The 23,202-nt window shown below is 42.7% G+C and overlaps 1 protein-coding gene across 1 annotated transcript in view; it reads left to right on the forward strand.

The window, feature by feature from the left end:
* Positions 1–23,202, forward strand: part of LOC129840497 (alpha-1,6-mannosylglycoprotein 6-beta-N-acetylglucosaminyltransferase A-like) — a 115,758-nt gene that overhangs the window by 72,753 nt on the left and 19,803 nt on the right. Inside the window, exon 11 of the mRNA XM_055908414.1 lies at positions 11,336–11,469. Coding sequence (XP_055764389.1) covers positions 11,336–11,469 — 134 coding nt within the window. The remainder of the gene's footprint in view (positions 1–11,335; positions 11,470–23,202) is intronic.

A 23,202-nucleotide genomic window follows, 5' to 3' on the forward strand; every position in this document is an offset into this window, starting at 1 on the left:
ATTTCAGCTTTTATTTCTTTCATCACATTCCCAGTGGGTCAGAAGTTTACATACACTCAATTAGTATTTGGTAGCATTGCCTTTAAATTGTTTAACTTGGGTCAAATGTTTTGGGTAGCCTTCCACAAGCTTCCCACAATAAGTTGGGTAACTGAGTCAGGTTTGTAGGCCTCCTTGCTCTCACACACTTTTTCAGTTCTGCCCACTAATTTTCTATGGGATTGAGGTCCGGGCTTTGTGATGGCCACTCCAATACCTTGACTTTGTTGTCCTTAAGCCATTTTGCCACAACTTTGGAAGTATGCTTGGGGTCATTGTCCATTTGGAAGACCCATTTGCGACCAAGCTTTCACTTCCTGGCTGATGTCTTGAGATTTGGCTTCAATATATCCACATACATTTTCCTTCCTCATGAGCCATCTCTTTTGTGAAGTGCACCAGTCCCTCCTGCAGCAAAGCATCCTCACAACATGATGAAACCATCCCTCCCCGTGCTTCACGACTGGGATGGTGTTCATCGGCTTGCAAGCCTCCCCTTTTTTCCTCCAAACATAACGATGGTTATTATGGCCAAACAGTTCTATTTTTGTTTCATCAGACCAGAGGACATTTCTCCAAAAAGTACTATCTTTGTCCCCATGTGCAGTTGCAAACCGTAGTCTGGCTTTTTTATGGCTGTTTAGGAGCAGTGGCTTCTTCCTTGCTGAGCGGACTTTCAGGTTATGTCGATATAGGACTCATTTTACTGTGGATATAGATACTTTTGTACTTGTTTCCTCCAGCATCTTCACAAGGTCTTTTGCTGTTGTTCTGGGATTGATTTGCACTTTTCGCACCAAAGTACGTTCAGCTCTAGGAGACAGAATGCGTCTCCTTCCTGAGCGGTATGACGGCTGCGTGGGTCCATGGTGTTTATACTTGCGTATTATTGTTTGTACAGATGAGCATGGTACCTTCAGGCGTTTGGAAATTGCTCCCAAGGATTAACTATTTTTTTTATATGCCGTTGTGTGGGCGAGGAGTTTGCTGATGTCACTTTGTGAACAGAGTGCTCCATGGTGGAGGTGGGGTTATGTTATGGGCAGGCATAAGCTATCGATAGCAAACACAATTGCTTTTTATTGATGGTAATTTGAGTGCACAGAGATACCGTGACGAGATCCCAGAGATACCGCCATTCATCCGCCGCCATCACCTCATGTTTCGGCATGATAATGCACGGCCCCATGTCGCAAAGATCTCTACACAATTCCTGAATACTGAAAATGTCCCAGTTCTTTCATGGCCTGCATACTCACCAGACAAATGTCACCCATTGAGCATGTTTGGGGTGCTCAGGTTCAACGTGTACGACAGCGTGTTCCAGTTCCCGACAATATCCAGCAACATTGCACAGCCATTGAAGAGGAGTGATACAACATTCCACATGTCACAATCAACAGCCTGATCAACTCTATGTGAAGGAGATGTGTCGCGTTGCATGAGGCAAATGGTCACACCAGATACTGACTGGTTTTCTGATCCACACCCCTACTTTTTTTTTTAAAGGTATCTGTGACCAACAGATGCATATCTGTATTCCCAGTCAAGTGAATTCCATAGATTAGGGCCTATTGAATTTATTTCAATTGACTGATTTCCTTATTTGAACTTTAACTTTGTAAAATCGTTGAAATTGTTGCATGCTGCGTTTTAATTTTTTTGCTCAGTGTACATATCTGCTAAACGTCATCATTTTCCTATCATGCAAATGAAGCCAGCCGGTACATACAGGCTATTCATTGTCTGTAGTGAGATTTGAGGATCGGTTTGGAACCAGTCACACTCCCTGTGTTCACACGGGAAAGAAATTCTTTCCACACGATGCCCTCCCAGTTTGCCGAATGTGTGACTGACTGACTACACCAAGGGCCTGAGCAGGCACTTCATCAAGGGTCCTGTTTCACTGGCCTGAATAGTGTGTGTTTGTGTATGCACGTGTATGTGTGTGTGAGCGGTCTGCTGGAACGCTCTCCTACATCCGTCCTCGGCCATCCATCTGTACAGTTAATCACTTTGCCTGTTTATAACACACCCCCTCCAGTGAGCAAATGTTTCCCCTGCTCTCGCTCCAGTTGGTACATGGCAGCCTGGCTGTTCTGTTTCTCTGGCTCTTGGCTTCCATCACCTGCCCAGGGCTGGCGGACACAAACACATGCAAGTCCATTTCCAAGTGGACTAAAGTATAGGCCCGTCCCATATGGCACCCTATTCCCTATATAATGCACAACTTTTGACCCTATTTCCTATATAGTGCACTGTGTCTGACAAGGCTCTGGTCAAAAGTAGCCCACTGTATAGGCAATAGGGTGCCATTTGGGACGGATACGTGATGTCTGGGAGTGAGCACTTCATATGGTTTAAAGTTCTAAGAACAAACCCAAACTATCGTAAGTTTTATTAGTCATATGGATGGTATACATCGTCCAACAAAATGCTTACTTGCAGGTTCCTTCTCGACAATGTAACAGCAATAAGAAATAATAAAATAAGAATAGGAACACAAAGTAAATGGCAGTAGAATAGAATAAACATTTTAGAATAAGTACAATACAGGAAGGCACCATTTATAGTCCAATATTTACATGTGTATTGGGGGATGGGGGAAAGTGTATAAATTGAGCATTATAATACAGTAAGAGTCTGGTAACAGTGTGTGTGTGTGCATGAGTGTGTGTGCATGAGTGCTGTAGAATCTGAGTAGAGCCCTTTGATGTGGGAAATGCATTGACGTGCATACACCACCCACACATTGGTTTTATGTTTTCCATACCCAATTCCTGAGATGATGCTGCAGTATTCTAGAGATTTAACTTCAATTCGGGGAAATTCCAAACTCTAATTTGTCTGTCTCATCTGTCAGAGCTCACAGGTACAGGTATCAGGGGCCGTATGCATCAAGCATTTCAGAGTAGGACTGCTCATCTAGAATCAGTTTTCTCTTTTAGATCATATTAAATGAGATTTTATGGACACAGGGGACCTGATCCTAGATCAGTACTCCTACTCTGAGAGGCGTTGTGAATATGAGTACAGCGCAATGAAGCATTGAGAGGTCTTCAGACAGGGTCCCCAGGACTAGCCCTCCCCATCTAGTCTTCTCTGTTTGTGTTCGGAAGACCAGCCCTGGGTCATGTTTACCAAGTGCCAAACGGAAGAAAACAAACTAAAACAAGGACTGCTCTTCCTGAACTCGTCCAGTAAGAAACCTTAATTTTTGTTTTCCGTTGCAAAGCGTACATTTTTTGTTGTTGCGTGCCCTAATGAACACATCAGAGAGAAACTCCCTCCATCGCTGAAGTTGGTTACAGCGATGTTTATCTCCGGTAGTCCTCTGCCGAGTCCCCAACAACAGGATGTTCTGTTTTCAGGGGAAATAGATGTTAACAAGGAGGCACTCCATCTTAACTCCTCCTCCACATTTACTGGATTGGTTGAACAGTGCCGAAGAGAACCTCCCCCGACAGTTATTTTTGTCAGTATTTAGGGGGATGTAGTTTCAGGCGTGTCTTTTACGCCTGCTACGTCAGGTTAATCTACTCTAGACAGCACGCCCCTTCAAACCTCCTCTGCTTCTGCATTTCCCCTGCTTGTTTTCATTCATGTCATTTCAGCTCAGTGTTTTTCCTGTGGTGGAAGAGCTGATTTAAGGTTAAAGGGGAAAAGTAGCAAAGGTCCTCATTTGAGTTTGTACAACTATGTATTAGTTAGTCTTCATCATTAGTCATCATCATTAGTTTTTCAGTAAATTCAAGGTCTGTTTTTTAAAAATATTACTATCTTAATAATGTTCCACAAGTTCTGAATAGGGAAACTAAATGTTGAACTGAAATTGTCTTGGTAGATTGAAAGCTCTCTGTATTTCCAGCCAATTGTCTTTTTTTAATAGAATTTCACTACAAGGCCTATCAAAACCTACGCTGAATAGAATTGCATTTCACGCCAGAATTTCTATGTCTTTCAATTTAACATTCAACAAGCCACGCAGAAAAGCAAATGGCCTCAGTGTACTTTCTTAAATTTCTTATCAAGCAGATGCTGATTTCCTTTTTTGCCAATAATTGTTTTTGACCGAAATAAACATCTGATTATGATGAATTATGGCCAGATAACAGCTGTGAAGTATTCATCCTTCCTTGGCCAGGAGCTACAATAAGGACCCAGTGAAATGGGATGCTATAGAATGAGGGAACCGGCTGCCTTCTCTACCCCTCCTTTGATTTGGAACGGTTGCATCAAGTCCATCAAGTAAAGTCCAGAGAGTCGTCCCAAATTCCACTCTATTCTACCCTATACCCTATGAGCTGGTCCTATGGGCCCTGGTAAAAACGTAGTGCACTATATAGAGAATAGGTTGCCATTTTGGGATGCAAAGAACTTTTCAAGTGACTATAGGCTTTACTTGATGGACTTTACCCCTGAAGTTTATTCTTATAAAAAAAGAAGGAAGCATCTCTCTGGACCAGTCAAAAAAGATTAAGTGTTGTTTTCTCCCCCCGGCAATGTGCTTAAGCGAGAGATAGAGAGAGAAAGGCGCCCTGAGAGCGAGAGGGCGAGACTGAGAGTGAGGGCGAGACTGAGAGTGAGGGCGAGACTGAGAGTGAGGGCTAGACTGAGAGTGAGGGCTAGACTGAGAGTGAGGGCGAGACTGAGAGTGAGGGCAAGACTGAGAGTGAGGGCGGGACTGAGAGTGAGGGCGAGACGGAGAGTGAGGGAGAGACGGAGAGTGAGAGAATAAAAGACGGAGTTAAAGATGTAGTGATAGAGATACAGAGAGAGAGAAGACACCTGCCAAAAAATGGGAGTGCTGCTCTCTAATTAAGAACAACAGGTTCAGCCGGTTCCTTTGTGCCAGTGCTGCTCTGGGCTGGGCCTGCTTGGATGTTTGCATTTCCTCCTCACAGGGATACAAAGTGCTGAATCAGGGGGTCTCTCTCTGTCTCTCTCTCTCTGTCTCCCGCTTTCTTTCTTTTTTCTCTCTCGCTCTGTGTCTCTCTGTCTCTCTCTCGATACACATAAACCCTGGTGATGTCTTTACTGAGCCTTGTGCATTCCGTTCCCTCTCCAACCCTCCCTGACAACGCTAATGAATGGACAACAAGCTGGCTTCCTGAGAGCGTGCGTGTGTTGGGGCCGTGTGTGTGTACGATAACCCTATGGTAGTTAGCGAGGGTTGTTCATTAAGCAGGTTTTTCCCCAATTTTATTTCTGTCCCTTGGATGACCCTTATGCAAGGTATGGAGGCAACCAGTGTGGAATGACAGCTCATAATCAGAAGAATGTGCTTAAGATTCATTTCCAGCCCACAAAGTCTTTCACGTTCCAGTGAAATGCCTTTCTTGCAATAATCAATAACAATGTAATACTAAAAATAGCAAGGTAGAAGAAAAATACACAAGATATAGAAATAAGAAGAGCACGGTAAAGGAAGTTAACATACTATATACAGGGTCAGTTCCAGTGTCATATTTACAATGTGCAGGGATACTGGATCGATACACTACATTACCAAAATCATGTAGACATCTGCTCGTCGAACATCTCATTCCAAGATCATGGGCATTAATATGAAGTTGGTTCGCCCTTTGCTGCTATTCATGATTTATGTTCATAGAATTGGCAATCACTTTTCAAACAAAGTTTTAATTGTCCTATGTTCTCCAGTAACAACACTTGGCCGCCCTCTCTCCCTGCTGCCTGCCTTTGTTTTTGTGACCAACTTTTTAAATTTAGTTTTCTCTTTTTTTCAGTGGGGGCGGTTACAGGTACAAAAACAATCACAGAAATGCCTACAAAGATAACCCCAACCCATTTTCCCCCTCAATCCCCATCCACCAGCCCGCATCCTCCATCCCCACCCGGAAGCCATGTTTCCCACCTGCCAGAAGGGGAGCCACGGGAAGCATTGAACTACAGAAATTCAGCCGTGGCAATATATTCATTTTGACAATTAGATATTCTTCCAGTTAAAACAACTGGTATATTATTCCATCTACTGAGGTTGGATTGAATTGATTTGAGCGTTCTGTTCAAGTTTCTGGCAATGGTTTTATCGAAGGAAGGAAATACAGTATATTTCCTCCCAAATGTTTAAAATAGGAAATGATAGAGAGTAGAGTTGGAGTCCTCCATCGGAGTCTTGAGGTAGTAGCGCTGATTTGGTTAGGTATAACATGAGATGAAGCTGAATTTATCTATGATCATCTCTTTTAACTATGGCTGAGGGATTCGCATGTAGTATTTTAATCATATTAATGGATTGGAGCCAATTTCCATATGTTCCAAGCACAGGAGGCTGCTGAGGGGAGGACGGCTCATAATAATGGCTGGAACGGAGTACGGCATCAAACACATGGAAACTGTGTTCGATACCATTCCATTAATTCCGTTCCAGCCATTACTGTGAGCCCGTCCTCCCCAATTAAGGTGTCACTGACCGCCTGTGGATAATACAACCCAAGGAGCCATTTCTGGTGAAACGTCTAAGATATGTAATAGTCGATGGAGGTTATCCGATGATGAACACTTTTTAACAAACCCGCTTTGTAGGGCTGCACAATTTGGTCAAGATATCTCATTTCCATTCTTTGTGGCCAGATAATGCAATTGAGATAATGATTTGCGATTTTCACTTGGCTGAAAACTTGGTAATTCCATCAGACATGGTTAAAACAAGCGTCAGGGTAGAGAACATCAATTCTTAAAATGAGGTCATATGAATGAATACATACTGTGCTAACTGAATACAAATACAAAACCAAATGAAACAACATTGTTATAGGCTACATATGTTAATCGATAGGATTATTACACCTAGATGTTAACAAACATACATTTATAGCATGATCATAAAAATATAGTGTGCTATAAGCCAGCACTTATTCATTAATTAATTACTAACCTTAGGATTTCCTATTTTACCATTATGAGTTCTTAAATAACCTAAGTTGATTATTTATTCAGGCAGCCACAGGCTGCAAATGGAATAGGAAGCTTATGATTGTGTAATTATGTATAAGTAGGCTCAATCATTTGTATAATTGAAATTATAAGTCAAAAAGCCTTTAAAATATGTTTTTAATACATTTACATTTTTTTTACTTTTTTTGCTTTGTCATTATGGGGTGTGTGTAGAGTGATGAGAGAAAAGAAGCAATTTTAATCCATTTTAGAATAAGGCTGTAACTTAACAAAATGTGGGAAAAGTCAAGGAGTTTGAATACTTTCCCGAATGCACCGTATATAGTTAACTTCCTAGCTACTTCAGTGGATGTTGAACACATTTCTACCAGTAACTGAACACATTTCTACTGGCAAATGTGTTCAATTATAGCCATGGCATAAAAGGGATAATTAACTTGGGGCTCTGTGCGTTCTCTGGAAAATAATGCAACTCTCTGGAAGGTTAGTTCCACTCTGCTAGTGCGTCGTGGAACACACCTAAGTCGTTCATTATTTTCCATAAAATATATATCGCCTCGTTGATTATCCCTTACGTAACACATAGCCTACCGATTGCAAGGTGCAGCCTGTGTCCAAAACATTGGAGTCTGGTCCAGTCATTCAACGTGACATGTTTCATCTTCTCCCTTCATTTTGTTATACAGTGTTGGGATGGCGACTTAGTGGAAATATATGTGCGAGATGGAGTCTTTATCTCCTGTCCCCAGCTTCTTTTGTCTTTGCTGTCTTTGTAGACTGTGTAAATAGGAACCATTTATTTGGCTAGGTGATGGCCTCTGTGATTTATACGTGTCTGCCGGATGTTTTTTCGTAGGGCGTTACACTAGAAAACCCATCAGCAATCAATGCCTGTTTTAACGTAGGTGGCTGAGGGACTTTGCTGATGTCGGGTGCATTATTTACCATATAATCGTCGTAAAGTAGGGGATGGTTATTCTTCAAATGATTTAATACGTTTGTCGCGACAACAAGAGGCACTTTTTGCACAACACTTGCATGTGGTTGACATCGGTTTGCTTGTAGCCAAAATACTCCCATACCACTGAAAATGCGCCCTTTGGCGCCAAAACGACATTCTCGTTAGCACAAGCAGCACTCGTGTTTCCACTGCACACTGAGGTAAAGCCACAGAGTTTGTAGACCTCATACTGTACTATCTTTGATAAAGCCCTTTCTCTCCTCACCAGCATCTAATTGCGCACTAGAAGCTGGGACACTTGTGATTGGCCAGCATGTGAATGTCATGCAGAGAGTGAGAGAGCCGGCTTGTGATTGGTCAGCATCCTCTGCATGTAGAGATTGAATGAACAGAGTCTGGTGTATCTATTTGGAGTAGGTACTGAAGTATAGTTTTTGTTGTGTTAAAGATATACTTCTCCTTAATGCAACCGCTGTGTCAGATTTCGAAAAAGCACACCATGCAATAATCTGAGTACAGCGCTCAGGCACCAAAACAAGCCATACAGATACCTGCCATGTTGTGGAGTCAACAGAAGTCAGAAATAGCATTACAAATATTCACTTACCTTTGATGATCTTCATCAGAATGCACTCCCAGGAATCCCAGTCCCACAATACATTTTTGTTTTGTTCGATAAAGTCCATCATTTATGTCCAAATACCTCCTACTAAGCTATACCTCCAAATAAAATAGCATAGTTATCCTTGGTATGACCGTCTTAAAACAATTCCATATAGCTTAGTAGAACCCCCTCCCCTCAGTTTTTTTAATAAAATCTTTGGTGGCATCCCATAGAATCCGGGGGTCATCAAATTATTTGAAAATAAGTCTGCTAATTCATAGTTATTTTGCAAAAGAAAGCCACGCATTTCAATGCATGCCAATGGAACCGGAGCAGAGTTTCTGCTGCGTTTCTGACCGTATCCAGTCAGCTTGAATGCGAGATGTTTTCCAATTGATTTTTATGACTTCCACAAAATGACACAAATTACATTATGTATGGATTGCCTGCTACGAAGTGCCGAGTTGAGCCCGGGTGTGTGTCTTGTTTTGGCCGGGTGATTGAAGTCGACTGGCCTGGCATCTTGGCATAGTCCAGCTGGGCCCACAAACCTTTTCTGCAGACTGTCACGTCCACTTACACTGAGCGATGACAGAGGCCTCCCTTCTCCCTCTCCTTCTCCCCAGAAGCACTATTATTATTAGGAAAAATATTTTTTTTACACAGGCCCTGTCACATGTAACGGAATGTTTTGGAATAGGTATCTAACTACAGCGGGGTTTGTACCCTATTCCCTTTAGCTATTCCCTAGTGCACTAGCTATTCCCTATACCTCTAATCAAAAGTAGTGCACTATATAGGGAATAGGGTGCCACAGACCCTGGTCAAAAGTAGTGCACAACATCTGGAATAGGGCGCCATTTCAGACACAACCTACATCTTCCCTGCATGGCTATCGGGGGGAGAGGAGGGGGAGCATGCAGTGCACATCCCATCCCCGCTCCTCTTGAGCAAAGCTCTCTGCTGTGTTGAAAGATTTAACTGCCTGTTGTCCTAACACATCCCTTTCCCGCCTGGGCCATAGAGACTGACGGCAGCTCCCTCTCTCTCACCCACTTTTCCTCCTCCTCAGTCGGGCTCGGAAGGAGGCCAGCCTCCATTATCACCACGTCGCGTGGCGGGCCATGAATTTATCCCCCAACACGTCGTCTCTCCACACGATTTACTGGCGCTCTGCAATAGCTCTAAAATAGCAGTAAGCTCCCTCGAGCAGTGCATATTAAATCACTTCCACAAACGGCTTCAAGCAACAACTTAACAGGCCCGGTGGATAAGGAACAGGAGGCTAGCCTAAAACCCTCCCCTCCACTTTCCAGAAGAATGTTGTGTATGTAAGTCTGAAAGAGGGATGCACTTCAGATGGGCCAAGTCCATCAAGAAAAGCCCAGAGAGCCAGGATGAGATGTTTGTGTCCCAAATAGCACCCTATCCCCTATATAGTGCACTACTTTTGACCAGGGCCCATAGGACCAGCATACAGGGCACTGGTCAAAAGTGCACTATGCCATGTGGGCTTTGGGACTCAACATAGTTTTATTTCAATTGGATTTTTGTTTGATTTTTTTTGGGGGGGGGGGGGGGGGTCACGGAAGTCCCCATTTTTCTAATTTGGACTATCCAAGTCTTACATTGTCTTAATTGTCTAATCTCCGTCATTCACCCTTCGTCAGAAAAAGGGGGAAATCATCATCTCCAAATGTGAGTTTCCATTTCCAAAAAGAGAGTGTGCCGAGGCGAAACGCTCCCAAGTGTGTGCCGTTGCCCATTTCTGACCTAATCAAAGAACATTAAGGCTCTAATCATAGAACGTTAAGGCTCTACTCATAGAACGTTAAGGCTCTAATCATAGAACATTAAGGCTCTAATCATAGAACGTTAAGGCTCTAATCATAGAACGTTAAAGGCTCTAATCATAGAACGTTAAGGCTCTAATCATAGAACGTTAAGGCTCTAATCATAAAACGTTAACTCATCACTTCACAAGTGACATTTTCTTCTCTTTTATTCTGGAGATCCCCTTACATAATTGTATTGTTTTATGATGGGACAGATGTAGATACAGATAAGGAGAGAGAGAGAGAGAGAGGGCCACAGAAAGGATTTAAGGAATAGACAGTTGGCCGAGCCTGGGCTCAAACACCCGTCTCCATGGGGGCGCGTGTGGTCCGGAGTTGAGAGTGTTACCGCTGCGACAGACTCCAGCGCCCCACTTCACATTTCTATGTGGAACTGTGTTCATTGTAAGTTGGTTAACATAAGCCTCAGATATCAAATGTATTTATAAAGCCCTTCGTACATCAGCTGATATCTCAAAGTGCTGTACAGAAACCCAGCCTAAAACCCCAAACAGCAAGCAATGCAGGTGTGGAAGCACGGTGGCTAGGAAAAACTCCCTAGAAAGGCCAAGATTTACTCTCCACTTCTAGGCATGAGTCAGACGACTACTTCACTAACTAAACAAATAGCCTAATCAGTAGGCCTATTGTCATGCTATTCACTTGTTTTCTGTACAGTATATGCATGAATCGATCAACTAATGTAGAGATAAATAGTTGTTGTCCTGTGCAGATCTCATAGCGATAAAGCGCTGGCAATTGAATTGCTCTTTTTAATGAACTAACTTTACCCACCTATAATCATCGTTGTGTTCCCCATTAACTGTACAATGACAGCTTGTGTTTGTAGCTTGTTTTCCTTTTTCTGTTTATAAGTGACTGAATGTGAACTAACTAGCTTCAGTACAATAATCATTGTGATCCAAGTTGAGCCGCGTAATGACAGTTGTATCGTGTGGTTTATTTCCCCTGCAGCCCACACGCCAGACAACAGCTTCCTGGGCTTTGTGGTTGAGCAGCATCTGAACGCCAGCGACATCCGCCACATTGACGAAGTCAAGCGGCAGAACCAGTCGCTGGTCTACGGCAAGGTGGACAACTTCTGGAAGGTACGGCGCTTCAGCTCGTGTATCCCGCGTGGCTGGCATAGCCAAGGTTTTGTGTTTAAACTCCGGCAGGGAACAGTGTTCAAATGAAACATTGACTTTTGGGGGTGCCTAAATGTGTCTTGGTGTTGTCTGACGTTGAAATGTGATCACCCTCCTACTTAAAGTATGAATGCACTCACTGTACTGTAAGCCGCTTTGGGGGAAAAGTGTTTGCTACATAGCATTTATTATAATGTTATTTACATTGTGTACAAACTCTGCTCAGCTCTTAGTTATTTGGGAGCAGTGGTAACGTTTCGTTGTGGACAGAAATATACTTTTGTCTACATCAGCATTGAGGGTGAAGTTGAATGTGGTAGAGTAGTGTTCTTCAGTTGGAATTTTGAATACCATGTCATCAACTGGTGACTCTTCTTGTTTAGAACAAAAAATGATACGTGATCTAGTTCCCAGACATCAACACTACTAGAATAGAGCCCAATGAGAAGGAAGTGCTGCTCAGTTGAGTTCCCATTGGCTTCACAGTCCCGTCCCTTGATCACAGGGAAATGGACAACACTGTAGACGCTTTTAAGGAGACTGTAGTGACTGAAGTGACAGTGTCCACTGAGCCTTGATTTGCACAGAATGCCTTTCAAGATGAAAGCACCAGACACGCTACACCATCAATTCTTGGGAACCGGCATATGGAATCTATTGTAACCCAGTTCCTTAACTCTTGAAAGAAAGTCACTGGAACACTTTGAGAGTGTTTTGGGAGATTTAGTGGAGACTAGTAGTGTTCCTTTATTAACCATATTCCTGAGTTTCTGATTATATGTCGATAAATAGTAGAATTCAGCTCTACTCTCTGATTAGTTATAATATATTCCTACTCCGATTCTGTTGTGCAGAGGCATTGACGCAGGGATTATTTCATCTAAGATAAAACGGGTTTAGAGATTGTAACTACACCAGCCACAAGCGGTTTGCGTGCGATTCGCTCGTTGGCACATTACACATTGTTGGATTACTTCCTAGTCTGTACGTCTTGGTGAGACTTGACAAGGGCTGCGACGATGACAAACATTGTAAAGAAGCCGGTTGTAACATTTTAAGCCAGCCATACACACAGGGAGTGCATCCCAAATGGGCCCTGGCCAAAAGTAGTGCACTATAAAGGGAATAGGGTGCCATTTTGGATGCAACCAGAGTAACTCCGGAGGAAGCAGATTCTACAAACAAAAGACCAGAGGTAATCTCAGATCCGTGGCGAATAACGCCCGGCTTTTATCATAGTCAGCTGGCACAAAGTGGGCAGATGAGAGTTGTGAGATGCCAGTCATGCCACCCACAACCCAAACTGGTCATCCAGGTTAAGGGATGAAAGACACATCCCTGCGGATATAGACCTGGGTTCAAATAGTATTTATTTTCTCTCAGAGGTGTATTAGATTGAGTCTGGTGTACCAGATGTGCAGGGTTTGCACTTTTGGGACTATTTGATTGGTGCAACAACAAATGCATCAACAACAAATGTTATTTGAACTCAGGTCTGTGACCACACAAAGAAATGACCATGTCTTGCAGAACCAGCATCCACACACAACACTGATAACACAACAGCCCTATATTAACCATGCAGCGCGGCTTGCCACACGCTCTCGCAAACCCGCATGCGGCACAGCACAGTGGGCCATTTAGTCTATCTTAAAGGGCAGAGTGCCGAACTCCCATCACTTCTCCTTGAAAAACATTAGCAGCTAATCAGACACCCCGTCGTGTTCATTACCTCCGTTTTTAATTAAACAGCCATTTCAGAGTCTGGTAATGAATGAACGTGTGTGGAAAAGGCCTCCCTCGCACTTTTCCTCCCCGAATCTGCGGGGGCTGTCTGCATTGCCTTGTGACGGACTGCTGTGATGATGTCACGAGACCTGGCCGGCTATTTGCTTTTCATCAAGGAAACCAGGAAACAGCCTTTCAACTCCCTCATATCTTGCCATTGTGGTATTTACGGCTCTCTACAAGGCTAGAACATGATGAGGGGTGGGCGTGCAAAAATAAGAGGTCAGAGGTCTCACTACACAGGACATCTAGTACAAAGTGCCTTTGCGACTTTTAACAACATTCAGTGACCAAACAAACGCCATTGCTTCCAATTGCTTTGTCTCTGACGGACATTTGTTTTTCACATGTAATGTCACACAGAACCCAGAAGCTCCTCACTACGGGGAATATTCCCCGTCTCTTAATCAGTATGCAGAAGTGTACCGCTAGCCTCTCTCTTCCCCTCTCTGCAGGTGTCTGAATGGAGCCCCTTGCGTCCCAAATGGCACCTTGGTCCAAAGTAGTGCGCTATGTAGGGAATAGGGTGCTGTTTGTGGTGCAGAAATTGTGTGGGGAGGTCTGATTTATAACGGGCACAGAATGGACGGTAATTGCTGTATCCATATAGGAGAGATTTATCGGCGTTATGAGTGGCATTAAATGTAATTAGACACAGCAGAGAGGAAGCATCTGTCGGCCATCACTGTGTGGTCTACATACTCAAACACAACTTTCAGATAATTTCACCGGCAAACTCTAATGAGAGTAATCCACTATTGTTGCTGTCTGGAGTGCCTCAGTGCGTATCGCTGCTCTCGTACTAACTAGTAAATGTGTTGCCTAAGAATTTAAATCTCCAAATATCATATATTACTTAGGCTACACAATGGTTTTGTTTTTTGAGTTAATTAATACAAAGTCATGATAGGCTGGTAAGATCCTGCATTGGAGTTATCAAGGAGCAATTTCCTTAACATCAACCTTCAGACCTACTTTTCCCTAAACATAGGTGTCATTTGAGATGTGGGGTACTACATTATACAGCGGGTGGTTCTAATCGTAGAAGCTAATTGGTTTAAACTGCGTTCCAGCAGGTGTTTATTCCACACCAGCTAAGGCCGTGATGTTGAAATGCCTATTTTCTGTTCCAGCTCACTGCGCAATCCACTGTCTCATCAGCCCAACCAGGGAATTTATCAACTTGGTCTCCACTGTAAAAAAAACTAAAAACATCTAGACATCATCTCCCCTTTCTTTTAGACTAGAATTTGTTTTTCAACAGGGGAGATTTGTAAATACCTTGCTGCCCGTCTCTTACCTTTGCAGCATGGTTTCAATCTCCACTGTCCCATTGAGAATTAACGTGCAAGGACACGACAAACCGCTTCAGGAAACCACAAAGCAGCATCATTTTTATGGATATATACAAAGAAATGTCAATAGGTCAAAGAAAACGAAATGGTCCTGCTGAAAGGTGAATTCATCTCCCAGTGTCTGCTGGAAAGCCGACTGATCCAGGTTTTCCTCTAGGATTTTGCCTGTGCTTAGGTCCATTACATGCCCCTAACATGATGCAGCCACCACTATGCTTGAAAATATAGAGTGGTACTGAGTAATGTGTTGTATTAAATTTGCTCCAAACATAACACTTTGTATTCAGGACAGAAAGTGAATTGCTTTGGCACATTCTTTGCAGTATTACTTTAGTGTCTTGTTGCCAACAGGATCCATGTTTGAAATATTTGTATTCTGTACAGGCTTCCTTTTTTTCACTCAGTTAGGTTAGTATTGTGTAGTAGCTACAATGATGTTGATCCATCCTCAGTTTTCTCCTATCACAGCCATTAAACCATTGGCCTCGTTGTGAAATCCCAGAGCGGTTTCCTTCCTCTCCGGCAACTGAGTTAGGAAGGACACCTGTATCTTTGTAGTGACTGGGTATATTGATACACCATCCAAAGTGTGATTAATAACTTCACCATGCTCAAAGGGATATTCAATGCCATTTTTTTTTATCCATCTACAAACAGGTGCCCTTTGTGAGGCATTGGAAAACCTCCCTGGTCTTTGAGGTTGAATCTGTGTTTGAAATTCACTGCTCGACTGAGGGACCTTACAGTTTTCTGTATGTGTGGGGTACAGAGATGAGGTAGTCATTCAAAAATCATGTTAAACGCTATTATTGTACACAGTGAGTCCATGCAACTTATTATGTTAAGCAAATCTTTACTCCTGAACTTATAGGCTTACCATAACAAAGGGGTTGAATACTTGTAGACTCAAGAAAGCTTTTAATTTTTTATTAATTTGTTTAGAATATATTGGCACGGTTTGCCAGCCCTCAACTTTTATCTTGGGCCTAACAACACACGTGCCAATATATCCTCCAAACACCGGATTCTCTGGCATTATCAGTTAAATATCTTACTCCTGAAGTGCACAACGGCAGTAGGTAGCACGTGGGATACCGATGCCTTAGGCTGCTGGCTCACTCCCTTTACATTGTCCCGGTCAGCCATGGAATGCGAACCAGCAACCCTCATGTTAATAGCCCTAAACAACACCACCAACATCTCCCAAGAGCTGCAGTGAAAACTGGTTGAATCTACCAGGTCGCCTACATCTCGAACAGTCAGACATGTTTGAAGTGGGAGAGGGAAGGTGATAATCTAGCAGCCAAAAAGCAGGCCTCTCAAGGAGCCGCTACCATGGCAACCGGCTCGAGCCGAGCGCACTCACCGAGGCAGAATGAAGGGTAACTGTTGGCTGCAGCTCTGCGCACTCTGAAGCGGCAGTTGTTTGAGTCTAGTTGTCGTGAGCTTAGGTGGTTGAGGTTGAGGCTGTGTGAGTAATTGAATACACAAGAGAGTGCAAACCGTATATACTGAACAAAAATATAAACGCAACATGCAACAATTTCACGATTTTACTGAGTTACAGTTCATATACGTAAGGAAATGTAAATTGAAATAAATTCATTATGCCCTAATCTATGGATTTCACATGACTGGGCATGGGCGCAGCCATGGGTGGGCCTGGGGGGCATAGGTCAACACACTAGGGAGCCAGACCAGTTTTCCCCCACAAAATGGCTTTCTACAGACAGAAATACTCCTCAGTTTCATCAGTTGTCCTGGTGCCTGGTCTCAGATGATCCCGCAGGTGAAGAAGACAGATTTGGCGGTCCTAGGCTGGCATGGTTACACATGGTCGGCGGTTTTTAGTCCGGTTGGGTTTACTGCCAAATTCTCTAAAATTACATTGGAGGTGGCTTATGGTAGAGAAATGGACATTCAATTATCTGGCAATAGCTCTGGTGGACATTCCTGCAGTCATCATGCTAGTTGCACGCTCCCCATGCTACACCTGTCAGGTGGCTGGATTACATTGGCAAATGAGAAATGCTCATTAGCAGTCATCATGCTAGTTGCACGCTCCCCATGCCACACCTGTCAGGTGGCTGGATTACATTGGCAAATGAGAAATGCTCATTAACAGGGTTGAAACAATGTTGTGCACAAAATTTGAGCGAAATAAGCTTTTTGTGCGTATAGAACATTTCTGGGATCTTTTATTTCAGCTCATGAAACATGGGACCGACACTTAACATGTTGCGTTTTATGTTTTTGTTCGGTATAGAAAGTGAGATGAGAATATAGACAGAGAGAGAGAGGGTGGGTGAGAAAGAGGAAGAGAGAAAGATGGAGAGGAAGAGAAGGAGAGATGGGGGGAGGGTGTGAACATGTTGACGGAGAGAGAAAGTTTGAGACGGAGAGGGAGGGAGAGACATAAAAAAGAAACACCGGGCCCCCTGGCCTTAGATCAGGGGAGGTGGACACTGCTGTTTGAAATGCTAATGCTGGCTGACAGACAGTGCCCACAGTCCCTCCAGTGCACAAAGATTTATCAATGTAACACTGACACATTTTTCTCGCCGAGCCACTCACACACACAGACACACTAGGGCGCATACACTAGTGTGAGCACGCGCACACGTGCAAATACACAGGCTTACAAACAAACCCACACATATTGACCCAGCTGTACAGAAAAACCCACTCATATGAATTTGTTCTAAACCGACTTGCCTAGTTTAAATAAAGGTTAACTAAAAAAACACATGACTGATGAATCAGGAACAGACTTACAAATGTACCAAGATACGAAATCTGGAGATTCCAAGGGCTGTGATTCTCTACCACTGAATGCTGTTCTATTTTATAGAACAAAAATAAGTTGATGCCGGATAGTGAACAATGCCGATAAAGCCTTTGTGCAAAAAAAAACTCCCAGAAGTAATCAAATATTTTACATTGTTTACTATCCATCATCAACTTATTTTTGTTCTATAGTATTTCATCTCATTAACTATAAACCAAAGAAGTGCTTCTCTCCTGTGTCTCTGCTGTTCTATTTTAATTGGATTCAGTGAAGCTCGTAACCCATTACAAATGATTTAGCGTGAGGTCGTATTGGCCCTGTGAGAGTACATGGGTTGTATTCACACTTGGTAGGTTCTCTCCACTGGCAGAATAATCTACCCCAGTATCCCAATATGTGCTGGTGAGCCCTGCATAATGCTAGGGCCTCGTAGGTTTAGCTTGACAGTCTTGTCAAACAATCCAAAACACCAAAAAGGGAAAGAGGGATATCTAGTCAGTTGTACAACTGTATGCATTCAACTGAAATGTGTCTTCTGCATTTAACCCAACCCCAGAACACATACACATTCACACACACACACATACTTTTCCAGGTGATTTACAATGTAATTAAAAAACCTCTCCTCTCTCATTTTGATCATCTGCCCTCAAACCAATGTCCTGGTTTGATTATTTCCCTAATACTACTCCCCATAAAGGCTAAGGAAGGCAATGAATCAGCTTCCTCTTCAAAGTTCGCCTGACATCGTGTTGTCTTCATTATCTTGGTCCTCGGGTCAATGTCCCTCAGTTTACATTTACAGGTGGGAGGCACACAAGTGCGCACGCACACACACACACACGCGTTTGCAGACTAGCGCCGACACACTTTCACACAAACCGATACATACACTCTCACAAACACACACGCTGACAGGATTTCTCTGAACAACACAGAAGGTATGAGTTATTTATAATAAACCAGAGTGTCCTAATTCCAGGAACACACTGAACTGGAATAATGTTCTTTAACTTCTAGTTCCTCCCAAACCCGGATCCGGGAGCACCCCCACCAGTAAAAAAGCTGACTAGCATAGCCTAGCATAGCGTCACAAGTAAATACTAGCATCTAAATATCATTAAATCACAAGTCCAAGACACCAGATGAAAGATACACTTCTTGTGAATCCAGCCACCATTTCTTATTTTTAAAATGTTTTACAGGGAAGACACAATATGTAAATCTATTAGCTAACCACGTTAGCAAAAGACACAATTTTTCACTCCATCAGTAGCTATCACCAATTCGACCAAACAAAGATATAAATAGCCACTAACCAAGAAAAAACTTCATCAGATGACAGTCTGATAACATATTTATTGTATAGCATATGTTTTGTTAGAAAAATGTGCATATTTCAGGTATAAATCATAGTTTACCATTGCAGCCACCATCACAAATCTCCCCAAAGCGACTAGAATAACTACAGAGAGCAACGTGTATTACCTAATTACTCATCATAAAACATTTCTTAAAAATACACAGCGTACAGCAATTGAAAGACACAGATTTTCTAAGTGTTTTACAGCGAAAACACAATATATCGTTATATTAGCTTACCACAATAGCAAACCAGACAACAGCATTGATTCCAGCCAAACATAGTGATAACGTATTCACCACCAAAATAAATAAATTTTTCACTAACCTTCTCAGAATTCTTCAGATGACAGTCTTGTAACATCATATTACACAATCCATATAGGTTTTGTTCGAAAATGTGCATATTTAGCAGCACAAATCGTGGTTATACAATGTGATCAGTGGCAACAGGTCATGCATTCTGGCCAGCGCCATCTTGGAAAGGCACCTAATCTAATCAATAAATAATCGTAAACTTGACTAAAAAATACAGGTTGGACATCAAATGAAAGATGCATTAGTTATTAATGCAACCGCTGAGTTAGATTTTTAAAATTAACGTTACTAGACATACAGTGTGCGTTACAGCCAGACTAGTGCCGCAATAATGGCGGACAAATCCATTTACATTTTTCCACATAAATACGGAATAACATCATAAATAGCTCTTACTTTTGGATGAGCTTCCATCAGAATCTTGGGCAAGGGGTCCTTTGTCCAAAATAATCGTTGTTTGGTTGTAAAACGTCGTCTTCAACTTCGGAATTAGCAGCTAACAATAGCTATGTGGCCACAACATGCCCAAATCCTCAAAAGGCAATACTAAGGAAATTCCGAAAATAGCAATATACTCGCATAAACTGATATAACTCGGTTTAAAATAACTTCGTTATGATGTTTCTAACACCTATATCGAATTAAATTACAGACGGATATATCTAAGGTCGATAACTGAGCGTTTCAAACTGCCATCCTGAGGTCCTGCTTTGCGCAATGACGAACGTCGAAAAGAGAGCTCCCCTCGATCCTTGGCCTTTTATAAGCTCTGAGAACTACGTAGAAACTCCATTCCACTTCTCATTGGTTACTGACAGGGGAAGGCGGATGCAGTTCATGTCGACCCATAGGATACATACAGAGCTTTAAACTGATCTGAGAACAGAGCCTCGTTTTCAGACCTTCGCAGTTCCTGTCATGGATTTCGCTGCAGAAAGAGTTCTGGTTCACCCACAGACATAATTCAAACGGTTTTAGAAACTAGAGATTGTTTTCTATCCAATAGTAATAATAATATGCATATTGTACGAGCAAGAATTGAGTACGAGGCAGTTTAATTTGGAGACCAATTTTTCCAAGATCGAAATAGCACCCCCCCATAGGCTCAAGAGGTTTTAAGAACCTTTTATGGAGTGAGATTAGACTCTTAATTTGGTAAATATACAGTACCAGTCAAAAGTTTGGACACACCTAATCATTCAAGGGTTTTTCTTTATTTTACTATTTTCTACATTGTAGAATGATAGTGAAGACATCAAAACTATGAAATAACATATATGGTATCATGTATTAACCAAAAAAGTGTTAAACAAATCAACATATATTTTAGATTCTTCAAAGTAGCCACCCTTTGCACACTCTTGACAATTGGAGTGTGTGTCAATGCACCACAAAGTGTGGCAGAACAGGGGGTTTGGTCAAGACGTTTACACAGATCAGACACGGACAGAGTAGGATTAGCTCGGTTTCATGGGTGTTTATTAAATAATAAATCAAAAGAAAAGGATAGGTCTCCCCCATGAGACCCTCTCCGGGATACCGTCTTCTGGGCTCCGGGTCTGGCTGTATCCTGTCGGGCACACCAACTCAACTCCCTCGTCTTAGCTCGGGCACCGTCAACAACAACACGGAAGTCACCTTACTTCCCCCAGTCCTCTCCTGTGTGCTGCCCTTCTGGCAGCTTTATGGGGCTTGTACAGCTGGTTAGCAATCAGCCCTTGATTACTCACCAACTCCCAATCAGCCCCAATTAGTCCTGGGCGGAGAGCCCGTCGAGACCTGGCACGTCCAGCAGATGGAGCCTCGTGATGTATACTCCTTCTGTCACCAGGCCTCGATGGGTCTCCCCCTGGTGGCTGACCTGCTGTACACCACAAAAGATACAGGCGTCCTCCCTAACTTAGTTGCCGAAGAGGAAGGAAACCGCTCAGGGATTTCACCAGTAGGCCAATGGTGACTTATTATTATGGGCAAATATTGTACAATCCACACTCTCCAAAGGCTCTCCAAAGACTCCAAAGACTCCACACTCTCCAAAGACTCCAAAGGTGTTTCTAACATGTATTGACTCAAGGGAGTAAATACTTATTTTATCAAGACATAGGAGTGTTTTATTTTTCATTTTATTTTTAATTTTTCTTCCACTTTGACAGTATAGAGTATTTTGTGTAGATCATTGACAAAAATCTTGATAACTGAATCCATCCAAGACCATAGATCAAGACCAACTAGAAGGCATGCACACACATTTATCACACACATTGTCGGAAGAAAATAGTTAAGCTCATCAAAAATTAAGATTAATTAACCCTAAAGTTAATTAATCAAAAAATGGATCAGAAACTGTAACCATCTTGAGATAATAGGCCTACCTGTATGATATCTTTACGTATACATAGCTTATGCCTTTTTTGTGATGACTATCCTCAACCAACACTTTACATGTTTTAACTGATCGGAGTTCGCAGAAAAACAGCACAGAAGGTATGAGTGACCCCCCCCCCCCACACACACACACACACACAGACACAGACACTCACAGAAGACCTGGGTTCAAATCGGGTTAAAATCGGATGGTAAGAACCAGTTGTGGACCCCCTTGTCCCTAGGGAAAGTTCCGTCCCTTGTTCAAATGTGTATTTGAAATACTTATTTTCTGTGTATTTGAGTATTTTTTTATGATTTCCTATAAATAGCCTACTATTTAAAACTATTTTGAAATACTTGTTCAAATCCATGGAGTATTTAGATATTTGTATTTAATAACGCACAGACAAATACATACCAATCCTTTCAAAGTGTATTTCCAAATACATTCCAATATGACTTACTTCAAATACAAAAATATCCAAATACTTACTTCGAAATGTCTTTGAAAATAATTGAAATACCCCAAATAGTATTTGAAACCAGGTCTCACACACACACACACACACACACACACACACACACACACACACACACACACACACACACACACACACACACACACACACACACACACACACACACACACACTGCATCCCCCGTCAGGTGCCATCAGTGTTACTGTGGGTTTTTGTCACTGTCCCTCCCCGTTGGAGCCAGACTGCGCTGCAGGCCGCTGGGGAACAGCTCTGTGACTGTCTGATGTGACAGTCAGGGCTGCAGACTGGAGCGGTGGCGAATATTACTGTACCCTCTCTCTGTGACAGCTTAGGCTAGACTCAAACATCAGAGCCCTAGCCTGTAGCCATACTACTGGCCCAAACCTCCCTCACCTTACCCTCATAGGCATGGCACTGACAATGAACAATCAGTCTGCACTTCAGTAACCTTGTGGCATTCACTGTTGTAATCATATATCATCATCACCATTTCCATACTTTTACCATTCTCAGGGCCACATCCTGGTTTAGTGTGTGTGTGTATGTACATATGTGTGTGTGTGTGTGTGTGTGTGTGTGTGTGTGTGTGTGTGTGTGTGTGTGCGTGTGTGTGTGTACACAATCCACTCCTTCTCTCCACTCTTCCTCCGTAACCTTCCTCTAACCCTCCACCCACACACCTATTCAGGCCCCAGCTTTCTGGTATACACATATTAGAGAGTAGACATTTCACCATCTAATTACAAGTGGCCACCTCCACACTGCCTGGATCTCTGCTCTCTCTAAGGCTGAGTCCCAAAGGGCACCCTTTATAGTGCACTACTGTTGACCAGGGCCTATTGGGCTCTGGTCAAAAGTAGTGCACTATATAGGGAATAGGGTGCCATTTGGGAGGCGGACCTCAAAGGCTCCTGTTACAACAGGCTGCCAGGAGGCATCTGATAGGGCATCCCTAGGGGCCGGGCGACTGGCCTGTGTAAGACACACTCAAAGGAGAGCCTGATGTACTGTAGTCACTCCACTGTTCTCCTTCCTGTTCCTAAAGCTAACAAAGGATACTGTGTGTGCTGGAGACATACTGTGTCAGCCTGCTTTGCTTAGAAAGAATTAGCTTGTAGGCAGGTTGATTTGTTTTTGGAATGTTTAGAATATGGATTTCCATAGAAGTTAGAATTTTTTTCGAGAATGTTGTCTAAGATATTGGTTTGCATTGTAG

The sequence above is a fragment of the Salvelinus fontinalis genome, chromosome 41 (assembly GCF_029448725.1).
Source record: "Salvelinus fontinalis isolate EN_2023a chromosome 41, ASM2944872v1, whole genome shotgun sequence".
NCBI lineage: Eukaryota > Metazoa > Chordata > Actinopteri > Salmoniformes > Salmonidae > Salvelinus > Salvelinus fontinalis.